This window comes from Cetorhinus maximus, chromosome 6 (assembly GCF_964194155.1).
Source record: "Cetorhinus maximus chromosome 6, sCetMax3.hap1.1, whole genome shotgun sequence".
In the NCBI taxonomy this organism is placed as follows: domain Eukaryota; kingdom Metazoa; phylum Chordata; class Chondrichthyes; order Lamniformes; family Cetorhinidae; genus Cetorhinus; species Cetorhinus maximus.
The window spans coordinates 107,426,568-107,452,210 of NC_135884.1; the positions used below are offsets into that span (position 1 = coordinate 107,426,568).

Consider the following 25,643-nt stretch of genomic DNA (forward strand, 5'->3'; position numbering starts at 1 on the left):
CCCATTTTAGTTGCCTAAAGCACCCATTTTGGTCCATTGGTTAAATTTGTTTTCCATAAAACACAAAATATCTTGCAACTTCAACATATCATAGTTTTAAAAGTCACATTTTCCCTCAACTGAAAGATTTTCAGCAATACTTTCCAGATTCCTTTGCATTTATTTGAGTTAAATTTTAAAAATTATATCTTACATGTAAAAATCTTTGAGATGGCAATACAGTGACACTTCCAGTATGTTGAAATCAATAGGTAACATAGTAATGATAATGGTAATGGTAACAGCACTTACTCTCGACTGTTCCAGTGGTGATGCTGTTACCTGTTTTAGCCTGGTTTAATAACCTCTGCTGCAACCAATGAAATCATCAGCCATGTTCATAATCCACTCCTGGGGCTCCCTACACCACACCTGCTCATAACTACTATGTCTTCATCTAGGATTGTATTGGTACTGACTGCTAAACCCATATTTAATCATACAGTCACTAGACCCTAGAAGTTTCACTATTTCTGTACTATGAGGCAGAATCTTCTGTTCGACGTGCAGGGCCCATGTAAAATTACGTGTGGTGACGTCGGGATCTTCAGTTCAGCGGGCGCACACAGGAGTCGGCTACGTGCCTGCCGACCTGTCAAAGGCCTGTTAAGGTAATTAATGAACTAATTAGAGATCTTGTCAGGGGTGCCCGTCCAACCTTAAGGTTGGCGGGCAAGCGAAGAGCCCAGGCGGCCTTCATGGAACCTCATCCACAGGCAGGATGAGGTTTCATGAAGGGTTTATTAACTAAATAAAATGTTTTATGAAAATTCATAAACATGTCACATGAGGGGACATGTCTGAGTGATTTTATTTTTTTTTTTACAATGTTTTATAATGAAATTAATCTCCCTGAGGCAGCTCTGTGCCTCAGGGAGATTTCTGCATTCTTTCGCGCGCACGTGCGAAAGAGTGCACGTCCCGACTCTCCCTCCTCCCTCTGCCTGCACAGGTAGCGCTGAGCGCTTCTAGGTGCACGTCACGCTGGGCGGGCCTTAATTGGCCCACCCACGTAAAATGGCACCACCCGCGATCGGTTGCATACCCACCTGCGCCCGCTCCCGACCAGCCCGCCCAACGGAGAGAAAATTTACCCCATGGATTCTATCCTACTTTGCTTTTAAGAACCAGATTTAAATCTGAGCATTCCGAGTGAGATTGTTAACACATTGGGTCAACCACACTCAAAGTTTTGATTCTGTTGCCTCACTTCCATCAGGAATATCCAATTTTAAAAATGTGACTGAAATCACCCCAATTACATTTTCTGTGCATATCCTTCCATTAGAGGGCTATAGTCCTGTTTATAACCTGTATGGGATATAACTTGCACCCCACATGCACCTCTCTAAGTTCTTATATTATTCATGTGTGACAACACTCAACAGTGACTGTTGTCAGGCTATTTGACCACAGAGTGCCTGATCCCATCCTCACCTGACATTCTTAGGTGCACTTCGAGCTAAAATGCTGAGTTTCTACCCATTCCCTCACATCAGAGGCACTGAAACCAATTGTAGTATCCCTAACACCACTATTGCTCATCTGGTAACTCAGCCCTGACCCAGGATCACATCTGAGGCTTTCTTGGTTTGTATGATTCAGTTACGTAGTGAATCAATTTGCTGAATTGGGAAGCCTTTTCTAGCCATTTGTTGACCCAGGCTGAACTATTTCACCTTGTGTTTTTCACTGGGGCATCAATTAAATTTCATTAATTTCAAACTTATTTTCCACTTCTCTTGATTCTTCTATTCTTTTCAATGTCGGGATGAGCCATGCTTCTCTAATCATAGAACAATATTCAGTTGATGCCTATGCCTCTTAACGGAAGTTTGTATTCTATCAGTATTCTATCACTCTGTGGCATAGTATATTATTACACCAGTATTCACATTGCCGAGCTGCCTCTTTGTAATCTTTCCTTACAGTGAACATTTTAAACTTAACAACAATTAGCTTGATATTGAGCTTTAAAGGCCAGAAATAGTTTGAAATAATCAATCTCAGTTTGGATGGCATTAGACATATTACAATTGGCCTCATGGTTACAGCTCCCAATCATGACTAGTAGCTCATGACTCACCCACTGGAAAATACATGGATGTGGATACTGGGTGAAGGGAGGACAGAATGGAGCTCTGCTTGTGATGCCTCCTCACACCTGAATAATCCATCAGCAGTCAGAGTCTGGGCTTGAGTGTGAAGAATAGCTACTTTTGAGAGTTACAGGGAGATGCATTTACACTGTTACTTTAATGTCTGCTTCACAACAATACTAAATTGGCAATGTAAATCTGGAGTCGGCCACCAATTTCTCTCAGGAGTGAAATGATGTTAGACTCCCTGGAGGTTGTAGTTTCAGATTGCTGCAGTTTGATGATGTATGGGATATGAATCTTGTGCTGCAATAAACCTGCTTTGCAAGATATTCACAGGATCTGTAGGATGCATGGGCATTTTGAATATCTACTATGCTCAACTTAAACATTTAGAGAGTAGGGACTTCTCCATGCTCACTTTGTAAACATTTAAATTTCTGACTGCTGAGATAGTTTTGTACGTTCATGTGTCCTGGTATTCACAAGTTGTTTCCTAGAGGTCAATTAGTTTTCCAGCCAAGCAGGAGCCAAGTAAACAGGGCGCTGCCTAGTTAGAACCCAAATTCAGGTGTATAAGTACCCAAATGTTCCAGATCTATAAAATCACAATGCACTAAGAGAAGAGAAAAAAGCTGAAATAAAAGTAAAAAGAAACAAATATGGATGATTGTAAATTAGTTAGGTGAAGAACAGCACCTCTGCGCTTAAATTTAATATGATTTTATTGTTAAGGTTTCAATCAGGATCCTTTAATAACTGTTTGATTTGGTGGGGTAGGGGTGGGGGGGGTTAGGGAACATAATACTGTTAGCAAGTTATGTACCTCAACCGGTTGTAATGCCACTCCTCATCATGACAGCAGTAAAGAAGAAGGTCTTTGTATACCTGCCTACCTAAAGAAGGTTCCTGTTAAATAACGAACACAGACAGCTCTGGGACTGTACACCTGCACAGGCTGCCTTTTACTGCTTGAAAGGAGAGGCCACAGGGGATAGGCAGAAGGTGCTTGTCTGACAGGGCCAGGACAGGCTTCCTCTGTGGTGACAGCCTGGGCCCAGCCTCCTAGGCCTGACCCACCATAATTCCTTCACAATGCAGTGGCAATGCAGCTGACAGTAGCAGCTGCGCCTCCTAAGCGAGATGGATGGAATTTTCATAACTATTTCCCCAAGTTACATTTCACCTTCAAGATAATTTATGAGCTGCTCGGGAGCCTTGAAGAGACAATATGCTTGCCATAAAATTAACTGAAACAGTCTTGTAGGTTATAATTAACAATGGGAGGGTAGCACCAACTGGCTGAAACACATGGTATAATTGATGATGAAACTGGGAAATTAAGGAAGCTAACACCATCATTACAGCACACGTCACTCCAGTAAAGCTTGAACCTTCTGAGTGTTAATTACAGCCCCCCGCACCCTGATGTGGGGATGAGCTTCAGAGCTGGGAGGAGACATTTTATTGGCAAGGCCACCTTGCACCTGGACTGACGTACATAGTATATGCTGCCTGGAAGAGAAATATGAGTCTAACCAACACGATCTCCTGAACATCTGTCGACAAGTCCGCCGTTATTTCCAAATACCTGTATGTGGCTCCTTAGGTGCTTTGTAAGCCAGCTAGACTTGTCCATTCAGGGTTTAGAGCCTCACTCTGCCTTTCAACGAGCCAATAGCAATTTAACTTAATGAAAAATCTCATTAGTAATGAACGAGGAACAACTGTTCTTTTTCTAAGCTGCTTTCATTAGGCTTCTCTGCACAATTAATTTTAGCAAAGCAGACAGAAGCTCTTTTCACCTCTACACTAACACTCCTAATTCTTTACTATAAAGTCCCAGCTTTCTGAATCCCAGGCCTTTACTTCATCATTTTCAGTAGGCTGCCGATTTATCCAGGTTTTTCTTTTCTCCTGTGGATTCCAAAATAATCTTACAGCTTAGTTTTAAAAAATCTCTTCATTGTCCTTCACAAATACACCCATCACAGTGAATAATGAAGAAAAGAAAAACATATCCTAGTTATCCTTGAAAAGGAGGAGGTATAAGGTTTCAAAAGGGGGAGACAGTGAGAGGAAAATGTTCTGGAGGAATCAAACAACAACTGGTGGCTGTTAAAATGTAGCATTTAATCAAGCAGTGTTTCTATTGTTTGCAAGCGGGCTCACAGCTATTCAGCATAGCCTCGATTTGTTTCAAAACTAGCAGACAAAAGTGACACAGGTGAAGAACGGAGGTAGGGAAGCACGAAGGGTCATGCAAACAAAAGGCATCCAGTATAACTTAAAATGCACTCGGGTCACAGGGCTTCCCGGGCAGCTGAACATCAAGCACAACTAAAAGTTCGACATCTTCATTTAGAGTCGAGCTTCATTCTCAGCATTTTAAGGCTGTGCTCTCAGTTTGAACATGGTCTGCCTTCCTACAATCAATCTCCTCCTATTCATCACAATGTGAACCTCCCTCTCTCATTCATCATATATTCATCCTCTACTAGACTTGCCCCTTTCCTTCACACTTTTTCTTCTTAATCTATACTTTTGATTCATTATGGGTCAGTAGATCTACATCCACCATGCCTTTTTTTCTGAATCTGTCCTCCCCTAAAAAGGCAGCCTAGAAGCCAGATGGGCATCTTTACAGTCCATTTATCAAGCCCAATGCATCCTGCCTCAATAAGCATTCAGCATGTTTACTGCGCTAATGTGGTAAAGCCTCAGTGTAATCTGCAAATAATTTTCATTATTGTATTTTGACCTTACCAGTCTACAGCAGTTCGGACACAGAAACAGACAGACAAATGTGTTCTAAAATCTCACAGCTGGCAGTTTTAATGTTTGCTTGCCATCCGTAACACCTCTCATTTTATTGACCAAGTAATGACCTTTTCTCTGAAAAGGTCAAGAATGTTCAGCTCAAATGGCCTGAGCACCTCTTGAACAGCTATAACAGATTGCCCATCAGAAGCTATGTTGTGGCAAACAAACTGCAGCCTTTACCCCATGTGATGTAGTCACTTCAACACATTCAGGAAGTGGGAGGTTGAGGGCTACCCTTATCAAATCCAGCTGATTCCCTTCACCAGTGAAAGTAAATTGGTATAATACAACCAACTGATTTTTTAGAAAAATACAAGTGCTAATTATTTCCTGCTTTGACACATAGTTTTCCATGTAATGACAACATACACAATGGCTGAGCTCTGCTGTAACAGCATGGAAGTATCATGGCGAATGTTTTATTGCTTTCAACATTGGGCAGTTGATAGCTAGCATTGTTGGTGCTTAGTTCAGATGACAGAGGTCGCCTTCGCATCATAAGTAACAGTCAACCTAAAGCTTTGATGAGGTATACTTAGGTGTATGTTAACAATCTGTTGGTGCTACTCTCATGCATCACATGTTCAAGATGGGTCATTGGGTAGGAAAACATCAAACAAAAAGGGGTCATAGGTGTATCAGCCTCTAGGGCACACTTTCCAGCAAAGTTTCAAGACAATTAGTAAAACCACACTCCAGACATTTTCCTTCAGCTTTAGCTTTAACAACCTGTATACTGTCTGCTGCTGCTGCTAAACTTTCACAAGACACTTCAGCATTTCGTCGATGACTAGATGTATTTTTTAAGCAGTAGCTCCTGCCTTTGATTAAAATGTCCAATGTAAGGGTCAGCAAAATCTGTAGCCAGTTTCTTTAATCCCCACACACTAACAGACCCTCCCTCACAAACAAAGTCAATAATATCATCAACTAATTTTAGCGTTTATTGTCTTTATTGATTTTTTTCATTAAGAAATTGGTACGATTAGACAAAAATACACTACAGGAAGCAGTGGTTACTATAAATATCTGATGACTATTAACAAAAGCCTTACCTTGCCATCCAGCTCTTTCTCAGTTCCTGGCGCTCCTCAAGGAATGGCAAAAGACAGTGTACAACTTGGTGCTTTCTTTCTAAAGACCATTCTGCCTTATTGATTTCACACAGCAACAGCTTTGTCTAAAAAAAAATTAAAAAGAGCAGGCAATAAAACTAAAAATTAATAAAATTGCCCATTGGCAAATAAAACAAGGAACAAAATAATCAATATTATCTTTATTACTCCCTTCTTCTATGGACAGATCAATAAAGCAAATGAAGTTACTGATGATCAAAATGGATAATATATTTATTTCCAGTAAGTCAATTTATGTGGTGCACTTGGGGTGAACCTTTTCAGCTTTAAATAAATGGCTGCAAGTTGGCCAACACAACAAAGTTAAGGGTCAAAAAGTTCAGGTAATTCAGAAACCCTGAACAAAGATTTTATCAGGAGAGATAGTTACAGAAAAACAAAATCATTCCTCACATCTCAATTGCACAACTCACCTAAAAACAACTGACTCAACAACTACGACTGATGCTTGCTATTTTAAACTACACCAACAATTTTCCTTCTAAGATTGTCTGTCTCTGTTTCTTTATTAGTTTAATGAAGGTTAATGACAGATAATTGTCTGGAGGCCCCTCGGTCATCTGTTGCTGAGTGAAGCTTTCACATTTTTTAAACTTGCATCGCTCTGACTGCAACTAACAGTATGTTTGAGGCTACAGGTCAGGAGAACAAACAAACAGTTTGGGCAGCCCAATTGCCTGCCTTATCTCAACCTTCTGTTAGCAGAAGACCTGAACTGCACAAATGTTTACAGGCTGATGAAAATTTCTTTCCTCTATTTCCTGAAGCCATCAAACACGTACAGGGATGACCTCTCCGGTTCCAGATAGTGCACAGACAGAGGTGAGCACTGACCTAAACAGGCAGAGTAAGCACAGGTACGCACTAGGCCCAAAGCTTTGTATTATTGAGCGCAGAATTCAGTTGCATGTTGCAATCAATTTAAAAGTCCCACCACAGACCGCGCACAAGTCTGCTCCTTTAAATTAATGTGCATAAAAAAATTTTAAAAGGCTGCGCACTTAAAGAAATTGCTCATGAACTAAAATAAAATGACAGGGTACATTAGCTTAGTGCCCTTATTTTCCATGCTGAAAATGCTGTTTCAGGTCCAAAATGGTATCCGCACGCACTTCTGTTAGCCGCACCAGGTGACATTTTGGTAAGGGCATTAACATGGGCACAAGGAAACTCTTTCAAGTTATCAACAGTCACAGATTGCAACTCTTTTGAGTACAATCACAGTTCTTGGTTTCCGGGAGTGGGACATGAACCCACAACCCTCTGATTCAAAGGCGAGGGTGCTATGAACTGAGCCACAGCTGGCACCTCTATGGGCACAAGGAAATTCTTTCGAGTTATCAACAGTCACAGATTGCAACTCGTTCGAGTACAATCACAGTTCTTGGTTTCCGGGAGTGGGACATGAACCCACAACCCTCTGATTCAAAGGCGAGGGTGCTATGAACTGAGCCACAGCTGACACCTCTATGGGCACAAGGAACATGCACCAAATTGTGACATCAGTCAATATGTAATGGGTAACATGTGATTTGGCACCAGCGGTGTCATTTTCGACCTCAACGCTCCAGCTGACAAACTCTTTTATCCTCCTGCAGTTCAACATATGATTAGCAGTGGGAAAGATGTCATGAACTGCTTTCAGATTAGTTGCTGACCGATTTCCACTAGCTCTAGCTGAGTTAGTAGAAGCGTTTGATGATTTCTACTGTCTTTAAATTTGCGAAAGTCAAGAAGAAGTGATGTGGCACGTGGTGAAGTTTATGACTTCTGTTCAGGTGACTTGCTCCCAGTCATGGGTGCACTCGTTGCTATCCCCTTGCCTGCACCATGATAAGGAGAATGATCAGAGGCAAGAGAGAGAAGGCCAAGCTGCTCAAAAAGGGAGAAGGACCAGAGGGAGAAAGGTTCTCAGCAAGACCAGCATAATATCCAGGCTTGGGATGACAAGTGGCAAGTAACATTCACACCATGCAAATGCCAAGCAATGACCATCTCCAACAGGAGAGAATTTAGCCATCACCCCTTGACATTCAGTGGCATTACCATCGCTGAATCTCCCACAATCAACATCCTGGGGTTACCAATGGCCAGAAACTGAACTGAACTAGCCATATAAATACTGTGGCTGCAAGGGCAGGTCAAGGCTAGGAATTCTGTGGTGAGTAACTCACCTCCCAACTCCCCAAAGCTTGTCCACCATCTGCAAGGTACAAGTCAGGAGTGTGATGGAATACTCTCTGCTTGGCTGAATAAATGCAACTCCAACAACACCCAAGGAGCTGGACACCATCAGGGACAAAGCAACCTGCTTGATTGGCACTCCTTCCAAAAACATTCATTCCCTCCACCACCGACCCACAGTAGCAGCAGTGTGTACCATCTACAAGATGCACTGCAGAAACTCACCAAGGCTCCTTAGGTAGCACCTTCCAAACCCATGACCACTACCATCTAGGAGGTCAAGGGCAGCAGATGCATGGGAACACCACCACCTGGAAGATCCCCTCCAAACCTCTCACCATTCTGACTTAGAAATGTATCTCTGTTCCTTCACTGTTGCTGGGTAAGAATCCTGGAACTCCCTCCCTAACAGCACTGTGAGTGTACCTACACCACAGAGGCTGCAGCGGTTCAAGAAGGCAGCTCACCACGACCTTCTCAAGGGCAATTAGGGATGGGCAATAAATGCTAGCCTAGCCAGTGATGCCCACACCCAATAAAATGAATAATTAAAAAAAAATAGTCCCCAAGGTATTCAGGGAATAATTTCCTTTCTCAACCTCAGACATCTTCACTTCACCATGAGATGTTCACTGAATTTGCCACCTTATGCAGTCAAACATCAGAGGGTGAGGACGACATTGCCAATAGCTGTGAGGATGTCCATGCCCATGAATTATCATGCTTCTGGCTCCTTCCATCCTGGAGCAGTATTTATTTGCATTATCACCCAGTTCACCATCCACTCTTGCATAAGGGAGGCTTGTATGCAAAGGTAGCTGAATAGATTTCATTCTCTCTTGCCAGTGAGAAGCAAGCAGAGAAATCACCTAGCTTCACCACTGCTGCCAGGACACCAGGCATTGATTTGCATATATGTTGCTGTATGTGGTAGCACACCAACTGCACATTGAGAGAGTCGAATTCCTTCCAAGCTGCAAGGTGCCACTGATTGCACACGTCACTTTGCGGGTGCCACAGGTAAATTCTGAGATATACCACAACTGGAAGGAATTTGACTCCCTCAGTGTGCAGTTGATGTGCTGCCATATACAGCAACATACATGCAAATCAATGCCTGGTGTCCTGGCAGCAGTTGTGATGTCTTCATTCTGGGGCAGTCAGCTGTACCATCTACATTTGAGCCATCATGACAAAACAGAGAGATAGCTGCTGGGTGGCAAGGGCTCCCCATGGACCACCTGGCCTATGACTCTGCTGTGCAACCCATGCACACGTGCACATAAAGTGAGCCATAGTTTCACATAAAAATGTCGCTGAGCAGACCATTGGGGTACTTAAGCAACACTTCTGCTGCCTAGATCACTCTGGTGCAGCCCTGCAGTATTCACCATTGCATGTAACATGATTCTTTGTGGTTTGCTGCATCCTGCACAACCCTAACCACCAGATATACAGAACGACTAAGACAGAGGAGGAGGAAAGAACATCCACTTTGCAGAGGAGGAGGAAAGAACATCCACTTTGCGGCCTGGCTGTCCAGGATCAAGTCATCCGACATGGTAGTTGTGCACGCAACCCCAGTTCTCCATTCATCAACTGTCCCACATCTTACCTTTCCCCTGTTACTGATCCTCACAACGTCCTCTTGACCACAATGCTGAAGTAACACCCACCACAAAACAAACATTCCTAACCAACTTTAGAACTCAAGACATCCAGTTTTCCATAACAAAAGTCAACTAAACACCCTTGTGCATTTAGTGTGCATTTCCCTATCTTAGTGCTTTCATGCAGTGCTACTGCTGTGACTGCGGCACATTGGTGGCTGGTAGAAGGCGGATGACTTTCAGTGAATGAGGCTGCAGGTGACCTTGAAGGAAAAACAAAGCACACACCATCTTGGCTTGGGTGGCAGCAGTCTGGGCTCGCTGGTCGACAGGCAACAGCAAAGGCATTAGCAGAAGTGAGACAGGAGTCTCACAAGCTGAGACATCGGCCATCAGATGCTGCATCAAGATGGGGCTGCAAGAGTGTTAATGGAATTTACCACCATTTCCCACAGGAAAGAACGGGCTCCAAGTTCTGCACAAAGTTGTGTGCCAAGTTGGTGTCAGATGCCACATTGTTCCTTGACAGTGACCACAGGCTTTCTAGCAGCTATTAAGGCACCAAGCATTACAGTGTGACTTTTACTGTAGGCTTCCCCATTGATGATCTTATCTAAGTCCACTAAAGAAGAATTTGTGTGCAATCTCATGCTCTGGTTAGCTGTCATCTGCATTATCCTAGGTGCAGCTCTTGCCTCTCAATAATCCTCCAAAGTATGCACAATGTCAGATCTCAGTTGGTGGCTGCGAGTGAGACAGCAAGTGATGGCCTTTATTCTTCATCACTGTCTTCATGCTCTCTAACTTCTTATTTTCCACCATTGCCTAATCAGGTTACAGGTCTTGGGTATCTGAAAGGAGAAAGGCACAAGGCTCGGGCAGTGGTGAGGGCAGGGAGGAAAAGTAGGAGGTGCATGCTTACACCATCTGCAGCTTGTAAATCAGAAGAGATTGTGAGAAAATGGCAAAATAGGATGCAAGGAGAAGGATTAGGTGTGAGCATCTTCAATGGTTTCAGTTCCATTGTCAGCTATGGCCTCAATCATATCTCACTCTAATGAGGTGAACACAGTCTCCCCATGAATATCAGGTCATGCAGCCATGCCCGATATCCCCAGAGATTAGCTCCTGCTCCTTCTGGTCATGCACTACCTCATCTGCAAAAGTTTGGTAAGAGTTTAGTGTTTGAGGGTGACATGATGCATACAAATGTTGACAGATGAGTTGTGGGTACGTGGGGCAGTATGTGAGGCCAGTAGGACAATTGATGGGGTATGACATTTGAAGATGCAATTACTAACTTGACTCCTAAGAGGCTATTGAACTTCTTTCAGCACTGCATCCAGGTCCTCAGGTCTTGACTCCTGGCATTGACTGTCACAGCTAAGCTTCCCACTGCCTTCTGAGACTTTGTCCACTTCTCCTCTGCACTTCTTTGAACAAGGTCTCCAGTGTAGCATTGGAAAATCTTGGGAGCCCACTCTTTGCCAAGTCATGCCATTATTCAGTGTTCTTCTTGTTCACACTCTCCACTGCAACCAGTTCTAGCATCTGCTCTAGTTAGAATGCACCTCCCCTTTAAAGAGTTGCAAGCTGGCTTTAAGTATAGTGCAAACTAGTTTTAAGTTGTGCTAGCCTCTCGTGGTTTTACAATCCCTGCTCATGCATGCAGCCGTTCAACAACCTGTGTGGTGCTGGCTGCACATTACAATCATTTAAATGAACAGCATCAGCAATTCGCATAGGTTAATCATGATTCCCGAACCAATTTTTCCACCTTATAGAATTTCATAGCCATTTCTGGAGAAAGGGCAAAAAACAAGCAAATGGATAGAAGCCTTGGGACAACACTACAATTCTAATTTTACAAACTGAAGCTTCTTGGAAGTTCTGAACAAACAAATTACATTTTCAGTTTGGAACAGTATGCAAATAATTTCATGTCATCTACTAACACATTTTTACTACAGTAAACATCCAATATGGAGGTGGAAAATATTAGTACTGCTTTGCATTTTCTCCAGTTCTCTTCTGCAGACAACTGACAATAATCAATGGATGTGGGTGGCTCAAAAATCCTGCAACCAGTTGCATTAGAGTCTTAGAGCCTGTTTATCATTAAGACTTGGTTCCCAATGATAGCTTAAGGAGAAGCTCATTGCCTCTGAGCTATGTCACAACAATGTTGGCATGTCATGGTTTAAATATTAACCACTTAGGTAACATGCTTTGTTTACAATTCTGCACAGAGAAAAAAACTAAGCTGCACTCAGTAATTTGTCTGCTTTTGACATGAGGAGAAAAGGATTTTTATTTCAGGAAGAAAAACTGCAATCAGAAGAGGTTGTTCCAAAGGCCAGATTCTTAGGCTTTACAGCCATCAGTGTTTTGCGCTACTGTTGTACGCCTACAAGCCCTGCATCACAACTGGCACAGGTACAGCTCAACACTGACACCAATGCATTTGGGACCATTCTCTGATTGTGTTTGTGATTAATTGCCAAAGACATGAATGGCCATATGGAACAGAGGAAGCATTAAGTAATTCATACTTCTGTATATTATTTGGCCCCTGGATCTATGGAAAAGAAACATTAATTTAGCACAGACTCAGTGTCTTGCCCTTGTCTGGCTATTTGGTCTTGGAGAGTGAGTAGTTAGGCCAGTGGCATATATAGTCGGACTATAGGCTGAGCTTTCCAAAATGCCTTAAATCTTTCATGCAAAATGTAGTTACTAACACTGATGAAATAACTCCTTTCTTAGGTCAGGAAATGGGATTTGACGTCTGGTCCCTCCACTGTTACAGAAAACCTCAGGCTAGCCAGTCACGTACCAAGTAACAATTCTTCTGTTCTTCTCTATATCACTCAGCTTCCCTCATTAGCAATCTCCTTTTTATAAATATATTTATGTTATTCAACAAACCACCATAGTAACTCTGGTGACTGTAACTGGGAATTTATCAGGCACGTCAAGCTATAGGGAAAGAGCAATGATTACAATCCAACTAGGGATGGGCAATAAATGCTGGCCCAGCCAGCGAAGCCCACATCCCATGAATGAATTTTTTTTAAAATTACAGTTGAAATGCTTTGTTTTTGTTTTAGCCGTTTCTATTTTAATTGAGCTATTTCAGCCGAGTTGGGGTTATCACTAAACTGGGGTGGGATGAAACAGTTTGTTTCTTTGGCTCTTTCACTTCGCTTTACTTTATTTCTATAATGTTGTAGCAAGATCCTCAGATATATCTTTGGCTGTTACCAGAGTCAAGGGAGGCTGCTACTCCCTACAGCTAGCAGCTGTTAAGACCGTACAGTAGTCTGTTTTAAACTCGGGTTACAGGGCAATTGAACTCCCTTCAAGAGAGTTTAGCTTCTTGTTAAATGTACCCATCTGATCTAGTCAGGGTTATAAAAAGATTGGACCCTCTTCAAGTTAGAGCAGCAAGTTAAGTTAGAGCCTTTTTGCAATCTATCTAGCATCACAGGGGGTTTGGATTCTTGCCAAGTGTAGATAGCTTTTATTTAGTGCTTTGTCAAGGAAGGGGTAATTCCTTCTTCATAGCAGTTAATTTCTTTCTTTCTAGCCAATTTTTTCCCTTCCCTTCCTCCCTCGAAACAATTGACTCATTACTGTAGTATTTTTTCAAGGATGTCAATCACCCTTTGATAGCTTACCTAAGTGGCCATTACTCATATGAAAGAATTGGTAGTGCATGTCGACAGGCTGTTCACCCATTGCGGGCATCACAGCAAAGCCCGGTCCTGATCGCATCCAACCTTCTTATGCGTAATTCCACCAAGGGTGATTGGATAATAATCAAGAATTGGAATGCTCCTGCCCTAACCTGGGTAAGATGTAGAACCTCTACCATTACCCCAGCTGAAATAGGTTATCAGCACAGACACCAGGTTAAATATGGGACTTTTCTGGTCTGCTTGGCTTAGCTAGAGAAACTGATATTCCCTCAAATTTATATTGTAGATACCCACTCTATCATTTCTTTTCACCAGTAATACTGAACAACAGTATCCTCCTTATATCTTGATAAAATTTGCTGTACCTTTAATTAGTAAATTACCCTTTGTAAGCCTGATAGACAGCCTTGCACTTTCTCTTTCAGGAGAATTGTCTTTTCCAACCTGTTAATCAAATGTTTATTAGTGTTGGATGACGGGAAGCATTGATGAAAAATCCGAAATACTTTGATGCTTAATCAAATCCATTTGAAGAATATACTTCTGATTAAATTTATTATAGAATAATTATGAGTAGACCATTTTAAATTTCTTATAGCATTTCTGCATTTGTGTTAAAATGATACTGTTTGAAAAGTAATGATTTTGAAACCTTTCTTTACTTAAAGGCAAAGTTCCAATTTTCACACACTACATTTCTATTCTTTTTTTGTCATGGTTTAGATTATAAATTGAATTAATTCTTTATCATCTGGTTGCTAAAATGTATTCTTTTACACCAAGCTGGCTGACTTTGGCCCACAGGAGTGTAGGCGGACAGTCTCCAGTATGTCCTGGAAGCCCAGTGGGAGAAAGGGGGAAGGTGAAGCAGACAGGGACGAACATTCCTCCTCCGATTCCAATAAAAATAATTTCGAATGTAATTTATCAGAGCCTCTTCGACTCTTATTGCCCATGGAACAGATTGGGCATCCGAAATAGATGAAACTATTGGGCATCTGTAACTAAAATAGCAATTGAGGTCCAACACACAGCATTGGACCCAAATTGAAAACCAAAAATGGCCTGACTGAAAGAAACAGGTGATTTGGACCCCAGCAATGTGGCCCAAGCTTGCAGCAGACCAATTGGTGCCACTAATTGAATGGTATGGCTACCAAGCCCAATTATAAGCCTTACTGTTTCTATTACGGGAAAATCAGTCCGAACGTTCTATATCAGCTTCTGCACTTTTTCATTGAGCAAACTTAACTCTGCTTTTATTTTGTTCTGAAGACATTTTGCTCCTCAGGTTCATAAATGTGATTGATTATTTCAATTGGTTTACATAAGAGGCTGCATTAAGACTAGACAAGCAATTACGTGGTCGCTCTGGAATTACTCCATTATTCTGCTTTAACCCCAACTTTTCAAATTAAGAGCTGCACCTTATGCTGCCAAGAATGGATGCTTGTGCACTCGGGTTCTTGAAGTTACAAAAGATAAGTGATTTGGCACCTTCTAAAGCATGGGTGATTTACCATCAGAGCAGGCTACTCCTTTAGCCTTACATCAATTATGTCAGAATAGAAGTAGGATTTCCATACACGCCAGATTATATGAAGTGTAAAACATTAGCAAAAAAATGCTTTTGAAGAGGAACGAAAGGAATTACACTTGCAAAAGGAACCAGCTGACAGTCTAGTCCTAACAAGTGAATATGCTTCAAACCATTGTGAATGCAGGAGCAGAGACCGTCCTTTGTATTCTTTTCCTCAGAGTGTCCTTAACCCAACAGTTGCCTGCACTGCTGAACATATGTTTTTGCAGAAGTACTGAGGCAGAAAGGAAGTCTTTGTTGTATTCCAGTCTTTTGTACTTAATTCTCTTCTCTTTTGGTCAGATCCAAACACAAGTTACAGCAAGCACTTATGGTCCTTAATGAATGCTGAAGAAGTCCGTCTGCTGCATGCTTTAATAATGGTTCAGAATTACAGGACAGAATCAAGCTACAAAAGCACACAAGCTAATCCATTTCATTGTGCTAGAGTGTACATTCCACAAGTACATTGCTGAAGCCAAAAGTCATTTAAAAAAGCGAAGAAAAGTTTGCTCACAAAAGCTATTTTGTCACCATTACTATCTTAACCACTTGTGACTTGTATTTAGTCCTATAATAACATGTGGTTAAGTGCAAAATGCTAGTAAAATTATAATCAAACTGTCCTTTGGCAATGGAAACATTAATAACCAAAAGGGGATAGAGGGCAATAGAGAGATTGTGAAAGAGAGAGAGGGGATTTCTAATGTGATGTGTGAGGGTCAGTGCACCAAAGGTCAAAGGGGCAAAACTCCCCAAAAAATGTCTATTGTTAAATGAATAAACCAGTTTGTGGTCGGATGCACAAAGCTAAAGCTAAACAACTCTTCTATGGAGACACAAATAATTTGCTTCCATTGTGACACTTCTACAATAAGTTATTTTGCTTAGAGGGCTCTTGCACCTTCCCCATATACAACTCTTCTGCACTTCAGCAAAAACAAAAGGAAGGCAATTTAAATTGTAACCATGTAGTATGATTGTGGATATGACCTCAAAGGATGGTCCACTTGTGTTTGCCAGATAGTTTTGTGACAGTTCACAAAAGAATTACGACTGTTAAGAGCCAATTTAAACAACCTAAAATCCAAAACAACATGAAGTGGGGCAATTGTTAATTACACAAAGCATGTAGTGGTAACAATGAAAATGCCACATATTAGAGTATCTGGAGCGGACTTCTGCACACGGAACTGTTGTCAGCCCTAAATGAACAAACCATGAGAGTAAACTTTCAAACTTTAAAATGCAAACATTGCTCTAAACTGAACAAGAGGCTGATTAAGCTCTTGAAAGTTTAAAGAATTCAGCAAAAAAAACTACTGAAGAGATTGGTAACAAAAAAGAAACTACAGGCCTGCTGAAATGCTGCATTTGTAAGAGAAAATAAAACATACCAGGAGGCGGGCTTATAGATAGATTACTCACCTCCAGGTACATTATTCAATATTCTTTGAACTAAGTTAGCTTTCACATAACATTGCTTTGCCTTACCTATGCTTCGTAAGTTCAGGATAACAAATGAGGAAAAAATTCATTTGGCACCTTGTTCAGAACACAAAAGAAAGCGCAACTACACTCTGCACATTATTTCGTGTGAAAAAGCTATAATTTTAGAAATGTAAAATTTGTGCTTATTTTGGCTCTGGGAGATCTAATATGTGGCACCTTCATTGCTGCCATTGTAATTAATTGCCACAGTTTATGTTGTTTTAGATTTCATATTGTTTAAACAGGTAATCAATCTGGTTCTACCATAACTAAAAATTCTGAGAATAAGTCAATAGTATAATTTCCCTGTGGTCTATAGGACAAACATATTGGAGAGGCAAAAACCTAACCTGTTGTCATTAGAATGTAGCTTGTGTAAGAAATCATTGTGTAATAACCTTGTAAAATCTTAAGAAATTTATTGAATATTATAGAAATCTTACAAAGAAAGCTTCCATAGCAGCTTGCTGGCTGACAAACGTAAGATAGGCCTGTTTTTTGCTGTTAAGGACATGACTCTAGCACAGACATTTCTAATAAGGGCGGATCTCATGATCCATATGTAAACCAACAGTCTGAGAAAAGGTTAAACACAGGCACTCAAGAGGAGAGAAAATCACTTTGGACAGGAAAGAGCTTTCGAAGTGATCCATGCCGGCTTCAGCCTTCTTCAAAAGGAAGAGGGCCAGGCAAGAGGTTCCTAACACTTTGGCTAGAGAGCAGAAGGCTGCTGCCATCAGCTACACAGATCAACACTCTGTGCCATCTGTCCGTTCATCGTCTTGGACTGGCAAACAGTTCTCACCTGTCACGGGTCATAAGCTTTCACTGTCGATTTAGCTTATGCATCATTTTAAACTGTTGCTTCTTAATAAACCGATTTAAAATCACTTATCAACTTGACCCTCTTTTTGGGTAATCTGTGACTCCCAGACTAGAATCTTACACTAGGGAGTAAGCTTGTATCCTTCTTGGGTGTAAATAATGTGCACCAAGATAAAGTGATAGAAATACATACATCTACTTTTTACATTGATAGAAGCACAAAACCTTACAGCACACAAGGAGGCCATATGGCTCATCACACCTTCCATTCCATCCTCTGCTCCCATTTATACAGTCTTTAAAACGTTCATTTTTGAAATAAATATCCATTACTTTTTGAAAACTATTATGGATTTTGCTTCCGACACTATTTCTCATAGGTCATTCCACAACCCAACAATCCTTTGTATAATAAAAAGAAAATCATCCTACCTTCTCGCTTTGCTTCTTTGGTGATGATCATAAATTTATTCCCTCTTGTTGTAGATTTACCCACCAATGGAAATAGTTTTCTCTCTATTTACTTCATCAAAAGCCTTTCATTTTTTTGAATGCCTCTATGAGATCCCCTCTTAACTTCTTTGATTCTACTGAGAAGGATCCGAGTTTCTTCTCATAACTAAAATCGTTCATTGTGTCATCACAATGAATTTCTCCTGCATTCTCTTATTGGCCTCAATATCCTTCCTAAAATAGGGCATGAAAACTTGACGTAATGGAGGTGAAATTCAACTTCAGCAGGAGTGTAAAACAGACAGCAGCAAATCAGTGGCCTATTATACATCTCACCCAATTTTCCTTTCCAGAGAAGTCATTAGTTGTTGATTTTTAAATTTTGCACACCTTTCTTTAGAAGCTAGAATCCCTTGTGTTTTTTTTATCTTTTACAGCTTTAACAACTTGTCCTCTCATTTGTAAAGACCTATGTTTCTGAATGCCTAAGTCTCCCTGCTTCTTTTAAAATTTTAACATTATGCCCTATCATGACTCACATTTTTCTACATTAAAGTTCATGTGACAGAGCCTGCCCAATCTGCAATCCTGTTTGTCCTCTTGAAATCATTTATAGCCCTTCTCATAGTTAACCATGAATCTCTATTTTATATCAAGACAATCCATCAAGAAACTCATAGTATTGTGACTTGGCTGTCCAACTTGGGTTTAGACTTGTAAAGCTGCAAGATGTCATATAAGTAAGAACCACACCCCCTTTAATCTTGGCAAGTATTTGGTGATCAGTGGTGAAGTGATGGTGCTTGCCATTGACCTTGAAGAAAGTAATGCCTGTGGCATGGATTTCAATTTTCCCAATGTTAATTTGAATCTGGTGCCAAGTCATGGAAATTTCCAGGTAGCCAGCAACCACAATGTCATCAGTCAGGGTAAGCAGCCAATCACATTGAAGAATTTTCACAGATAGCAAACCAGGAAGTTAAAGGACTGATAAATTTTTACATTTTAACATCATTTTTCAGTAAGCGAGATAAAGATTGGGAGACATACATGGGATTAAGGTAGAAGCTAAAATATAACAAACTATAAAAAATTAAAATGTGGAAATTTTTATCATATTGGAGAAATCTAACATTCCACAAATATAAAATTAGACTTTCAGGACCAGGGAAGTTGTTCAAAAGGAATTATGAAGATAATACATCCGAAAAGCTTGGTTATACCTCATCCAACAAGGAATAACTTTTATAAGAGCTTTTACAGCATGATGAATAGTGTAACATTGGAAGTTTTCATCAGCTCAATGATTTCTAATAAATTGCAATCTGCAGGAGCTTCAACAATCCATCCTGTGTGAAAGCATAGAATCACTAATAGCAACTTCTGGATTTCCACATTTAACTGCACATGTGAACTCCAGAAGGCACCCTCAATTTCAGAGAAAAAGCAAAGGCAAATGCTGAGAGTTTTGTATCGTTACATAGAAACATAGAAAATAGGAACAGGAGTAGGCCATTTGGCCCTTTGAGCCTGCTCTGCCATTCATTATGATCATCCAACTCAATAGCCTGCTCCCGCTTTCTCTCCATACCCTTTGATCCCTTTCGCCCCAAGAGCTATATCTAACTTCTTCTTGAAAACATACAATGTTTTGGCCTCAATTTTCTGTGGTAGTGAATTCCACAGGCTCACCACTCTCTGGGTGAAGAAATTTCTCCTCATCTCTGTCTTAAATGGTCCACCCCATAACCTCAGACTGTGACCCTTGGTTCTGGACTCGCCCACCATAAGGAACATCCTTCCTGCATCTACCCTGTCTAGTCCTGTTAGAATTTTATAGGTTTCTATGAGATCCCCCCTCATTCTTCTGAACTCCAGCGAATATAATCCTAACCGACTCAATCTCTCCTCATATGTCAGTCCCGCCATCCCAGGAATCAGTCTGGTAAACCTTCGCTGCACTTCCTCTATAGCAAGAACATCCTTCCTCAGATAAGGAGACCAAAACTGCACACAATATTCCAGGTGTGGTCTCACCAAGACCCTGTATAATTGCAGCAAGACATCCCTGCTCCTGTACTCGAGTCCTCTCGCTATGAAGGCCAACATGCCATTTGCCTTCTTTACTATCTGCTGCATCTGCATGCTTACCTTCAGCAACTGGTGTACGAGGACACCCAGGTCTCGGTGCACATTCCCCTCTCTCAATTTATAGCCATTCAGATAATAATCTGCCTTCCTGTTTTTGCTACCAAAGTGGATAACTTCACTTTTATCCACATTATATTGAACCTGCCATGCATTTGCCCACTCACTCAGCTTGTCCAAATCACAGTGAAGCATCTCTGCATCCTCCTCACAGCTCACCCTCCCACCCAGCTTTGTGTCATCTGCACATTTGGAGATATTACATTTAGTTCCCTCATCTAAGTCATTAATATTTATTGTGAATAGCTGGGGTCTCAGCACCGATCCCTGCGGTACCCCACTAGCCACTGCCTGCCATTCAGAAAAAGACCCGTTTATTCCTACTCTTTGTTTCCTGTCTGCCAACCAGTTTTCTATCCATCTCAATACACTACCCCCAATCTCATGCACTTTAATTTTATACGCTAATCTCTTATGTGCGACTTTGTCAACTCCTACAAGATTTGAGTCATTGTAAGCCCTAGTTTTATCAACCCTTCTATACAGCACTTTATCTAATGTCTTTCCAAAATCAATGTTTCAGTGGCACTAATTTGGAGTATCAGAACTCTCTACCTAAATAGCCTACCACTTTACCTATCCCTCTTTCAACCATGCCAATCTGTGACGTCTGTGGTGCTCTGACTGATTGTATGGCTCAGATAAGTTTACTCTGCACAGATCAGGAATGGAATCAAACCGAGATCTTGCACAGTATTACTCGATTACTTATTCAAGTATCACACTGAGAAGGGAGGGACAGCGGATGCTGGTGGAGAAAAGAATTTCCATCTCCTCTCTCATCTTCCTGTAGGACACATTGCCTCAGGGGATCAACATGGTTCAGTGCACTCTCCCTGAGTCAGAAGGTAACTGATTTAAGCCCATTTTTCCTGAGATTAGTAGAGGCTGATGTGCCTCAAAGCACATAAACTCTTCAATCCCTCCAGATTACAGACTACCAAAATCACACAGGCAGTAATCAGAGAATTTCTGTAGGCAGATGACTGTGTTTAAGCTGGTCACAAGGAAGGCATCCAGACTACGGTAAATTCTTGAGTGCTGCCAGAAACTCTCATCTCCAAAACAGATCTCCAAGACCAAGGGTATGCTTCAGCTAGCACCAGACAAACCGTTGATGGCACCAGTCTCAAGGCTGTATAAAAATTCTCATACCTTGATGGACTGCTTTCTAGGGATGCCACTATTGACGAAAATATCCGTTCACACATCCAGAAAACAAGTAACTTTCTCGGGCTGACTCCATGATCATATCTGGAAGCAGCATGGCATTAAGCTGAAGACAAAAATCAAACCCTACCAGGCCATTGTCCTAACCACCCTGCTGTATGGTGCTGAATCCTGGGTCTGCTATCGACACTACATCAAAACTCATGAACGCTTCCAGCACCTGACAACTGAGGTCCATGACGAGAATTCGATGGCAGGACAAAATCACAAACGAGGTCCTCCATCGTGCTGGACTCAGCAACATGGAGACCAGCATCCAGAAAATTCAACATAGATGAGCAGACCATTTCTCCCACATGGATTATTACAGAATCACCAAACAGGTCTTCTAGGAAGAACTGTCTCAGCAAGCACTGAAATTTGGTTCAGCATGTTTTGAAGGCCATCTTCACCAAACTCACAACATCCGACATGCCCAATGGAAGGTCAGATGTGGCGCAGCTGCAGAAGCTCCCCCAAGCACCAATGAAAATGTGAACTGCCAGTTCTGTAGATGTCCATGCCAGTCCTGCATCAGGCTCTTCAGTGATGAGAGCACCCAAAGAAAGCAAGAAAATCATTTATAGCTTGGACAGACTCGAACAATGAGGAGTCTATCACGATGCAGTACTGAGGAGTTGCTGCACTGTTGGAGGTGTCATCTTTTGCACTGTTGGAGGTGTCATCTTTTGAAGGAGACATTAAACGGAGGTCCCATCTGCTTTCTCAAGTGGAGGTAAAAGATCTCATGGCGTTATTCAAAGAAGAGCAGGGAAGTTCTCCCTGGTGTGCTGGGCAAATATTTATCCCTCAACTAACATCAATAAAGCTACTTACCTGGACATTATCTTATTGCTGTTTCGGGGGCCTTGTTATGCACAAATCGGTTGCCATTCCTTACTTTACAATAGTGACTATGCTTCACAAGTGCTTGATTATCTGTAGTGTGCTCTGCAACAGATTGACATCATGAAAAGCACTAAGTAAATGAAAGTTATTTCTTTCTACTTCTTCCAAAAGGTAAAGCCCATCTCTTCTGTCCCACTAATCCTTAATGTCTCCCATATCCACTTTCTCCTCATTAAGAGCCTTGCAATCTTCTCCCACATGAACAGTGCTAAATTGTGTAAATTGTTATCAAAGTTTCAAATATAAGAACAACAGAGCTGTTAAGCACAAGAATGTGTATAGGCAATTTCCCTTCAACTTCTAGGATGATGGGCCACTTCAGGTGACTATATTTCTCCCATAATACAGCTGTTAGCCAATCTGAATCCTTGTATATTAACATATGGAAACTGCTGCCACATTTGCACTTCGCTCTTCCCGGGTTTACGGTTTAATCAGTACTTATGGCACTACAATGGGCAGAAATAGAACATGGTACAACTTGGAATTTGCATGCACTAGTAAATCCAGATCATATCTCCACTTCAAATTTTGATGGCCGATGAAATCAACACCTGAACTCAAGGGCACGTAATTCTGAATGGTGGAGATATATTTTAGGAAGGCAGCTTCAATTTGATGTCAACCCAGATTAGTTGACGGGAAAGCAGCTTGTTATCCAGGACAGGTGGTATGAAGTATGATTACAATTTCTGCCCTGTATTTAAAAGCCATCCATAACTTCATCATGCCAGTTTCTGAATGAAACTGGTTTTGAATCCTATTGTACATAATAAGAATGAATGGGAAAACTTAATCCAATCATAATGGTCATTATTTAATGCATGAGTAATATCAATACAACAACCGTTTGAATTAATATAGCACTCTACACATGAACAAAAATATCTAAAGATATTCTACAAAGAAGGAGGCATGCAATATTTAAAAAGTGAGCTTTAACAAAGGATTCTGATCTGCTAACATCCACTTCATTTCTTGTTGTGTCCTTTTTAATTCTTTAAAATAAATATTTTTATTTATACTGTCTGTGTTGATGGCACAATCAGAATAACAGTCTCACAAGTGTTACAAAGACCAGCTGTCAAATAGAGATAAATTGGTATCAGTGGATAGTGAATAATTCAAGGAGCTTCAGCAATCTTGTCATTTTAACTGAATATGTTAATTCTGTCCTTCACAGAGTCAGATTCTGCAGCTTTTCTCAACCAGTTCTCAAAATGTCATAAAAAAACAGAAACAGGAAAGAAATCGTGGCATATGTTACAGGCATATGGAGGGCAGATTTTCAACTTCTCGCCCGGGCGTAAAACTGATGTTGTGGGTTGGCTGTCCATTTTAGGAAACAGTGAATTTTCACTGTTCCATTGTTTGAAAATCAGGCTGTTCCTAGAATAGGCAACTGGCCCACAGCGCCGGTTTTACAGTCGACCCACAGGGCCAGCTTTACAGTCCATCCACAAGGCCAGTTTTACAGTCAATCCACATGCAGGTTATGCAGTCAATCCACATGCTCGTTTTACAGTCGACCCACGTGCCCGTTTTACAGTCGATCCACAGCGCTGGTTTTACAGTCGATCCACATGCCAGTTTTACAGATGATTCACATGCCACTTTTACAGTCGATTCACATGCCACTTTTACAGTCAATCCACAGTATCAGTTTTACAGTCAATCCACAGAGCCAGTTTTACAGCTGAACCACAGCACCGGTTTTACAGTCGATCCACATGCCAGTTTTACAGGCGATCCACGTGCCAGTTTTACAGTCAATTCACATGCCAGTTTTATAGTCAATCCACAGCGCCGGTTTCACAGTCAATCCACAGTGCCAGTTTTTCGGATGATCCACATGCCAGTTTTACAGTCTATCCAAAGTGTCAGTTTTACAGTCTATTCAACGTACCAGTCTTACAGAAGATACAAAGTGCAGGTTTTACAGTCGATCCAAAACACCAGTTTTACAGTCGATCCAAAGTGCCGGTCTTACAGTCAATCAACATGCCAGTTTTACAGCCAATTGACATGTCAGTTTGACAGTCGATTCACAAGGCCAGTTTTACAATCGATCCATAGTGCCAGCTTTGCAGCTGATCCACAGTGCCAGTTTTACTGCCAATCCACAGCACCAGTTTTAGACCTGGGCAGTCAATCCAAGGTGCCAGTTTTACACCCGGGCAGTTGATCCAAAGTGCCAGTTTTACAGTTGATCCAAAATGTGGGTTTTACAGTCAATACAAAGTGCCTGTATTGCTGAGATAATGTCAGTCTTACAGTAGATTAAGGTGCCAGTTTTATTGTCGATCTACATGCCAGTTTTACAGTCGATCTATGTTCCTGTTTTACAGTCGATCTATGTTCCTGTTTTACAGTCGATCCACAGAGCCAGTTTTAGAGTAGATCCACAGCGCCAGCTTTACAGTCGATCAGCATGCCAGTTTTACAGTCGGTTCACAGAGCCAGTTTTACAGTCAATCCACAGTGCCAGCTTTAAAATTGACTCACAGTGCCAGTTTTATACATGGGCAGTTGATCCAAAGTGCCAGTTTTACAGTCGATCAACATGCCAGTTTTACAGTCGTTCCACATGCCAGTTTTATTGCCGATCCACATGCCAGTTTCATTGCCGATCCACATGCCAGTTTTACAGTCGATCTACATGCCAGTGTTACAGTCAATCCACAGTGCCAGTTTTACAATCCATCCACAGTGCCAGTTTTACATCCAGGCAGTCGATCCAAAGTGCTAGTTTTACAATCAATCCACATGCCAGTTTTACAGTCTATCCACGTGTCAGTTTTACAGTCGACCCACAGCACCAGTTTTACAGTCAATCTAAAGTGCCGGTTTTACAGTTGATCAACGTGCCAGTTTTACAGTCGATCAACGTGCCAGTTTTACACTTGATCAACATGCCAGTTTACAGTTGATTCACATTCCACTTTCACAGGCGATCCACATGCCAGTTTTACAGTCGACCCACAGCACTAGTTTTACAGTCAATCTAAAGCGCCGGTTTTACAGTCGATCAACGTGCCAGTTTTACAGTCGATCAACGTGCCAGTTTTACAGTTGATAAACATGCCAGTTTTACAGTCAATCCACAGTACCAGCTTTACAGTTGATCCATAGCACCAGTTTTACACCCGGGCAGTTGATCCAAAGCGCTGGTTTTACAGTCGATCAACATGCCAGTTTTACAGTCAATCAAAAGCATCAGTTTTACAGTCGATCCACATGCCAATTTTACAGTCGATTCACATTCCACTTTCACAGGCAATCCACGTGCCAGTTTTACAGTCGAGCAGCTTGCCAGTTTTACAGCCGATCCACAGAGCCAGTTTTACAGTTGATCCAAAGTGCTGGTTTTACAGTCG

General features: G+C 41.4%; 1 protein-coding gene across 9 annotated transcripts in view; it reads right to left on the bottom strand.

Moving 5' to 3' along the window:
• The window catches only part of fto (FTO alpha-ketoglutarate dependent dioxygenase), a 416,062-nt gene that overhangs the window by 251,989 nt on the left and 138,430 nt on the right, over positions 1-25,643 (bottom strand). For 5 of the 9 annotated variants that reach the window (XM_078544253.1, XM_078544254.1, XM_078544259.1 and 2 more), the window contains exon 8: positions 6,017-6,141. The exons of 3 other annotated variants lie outside the window; for them this stretch is intronic. In XM_078544253.1, the coding sequence (XP_078400379.1) occupies positions 6,017-6,141 (125 nt within the window). Of the gene's footprint in view, positions 1-6; positions 643-6,016; positions 6,142-25,643 lie in introns of those variants that run through there. One more of the 9 variants, XM_078544255.1, reaches the window with a different exon arrangement.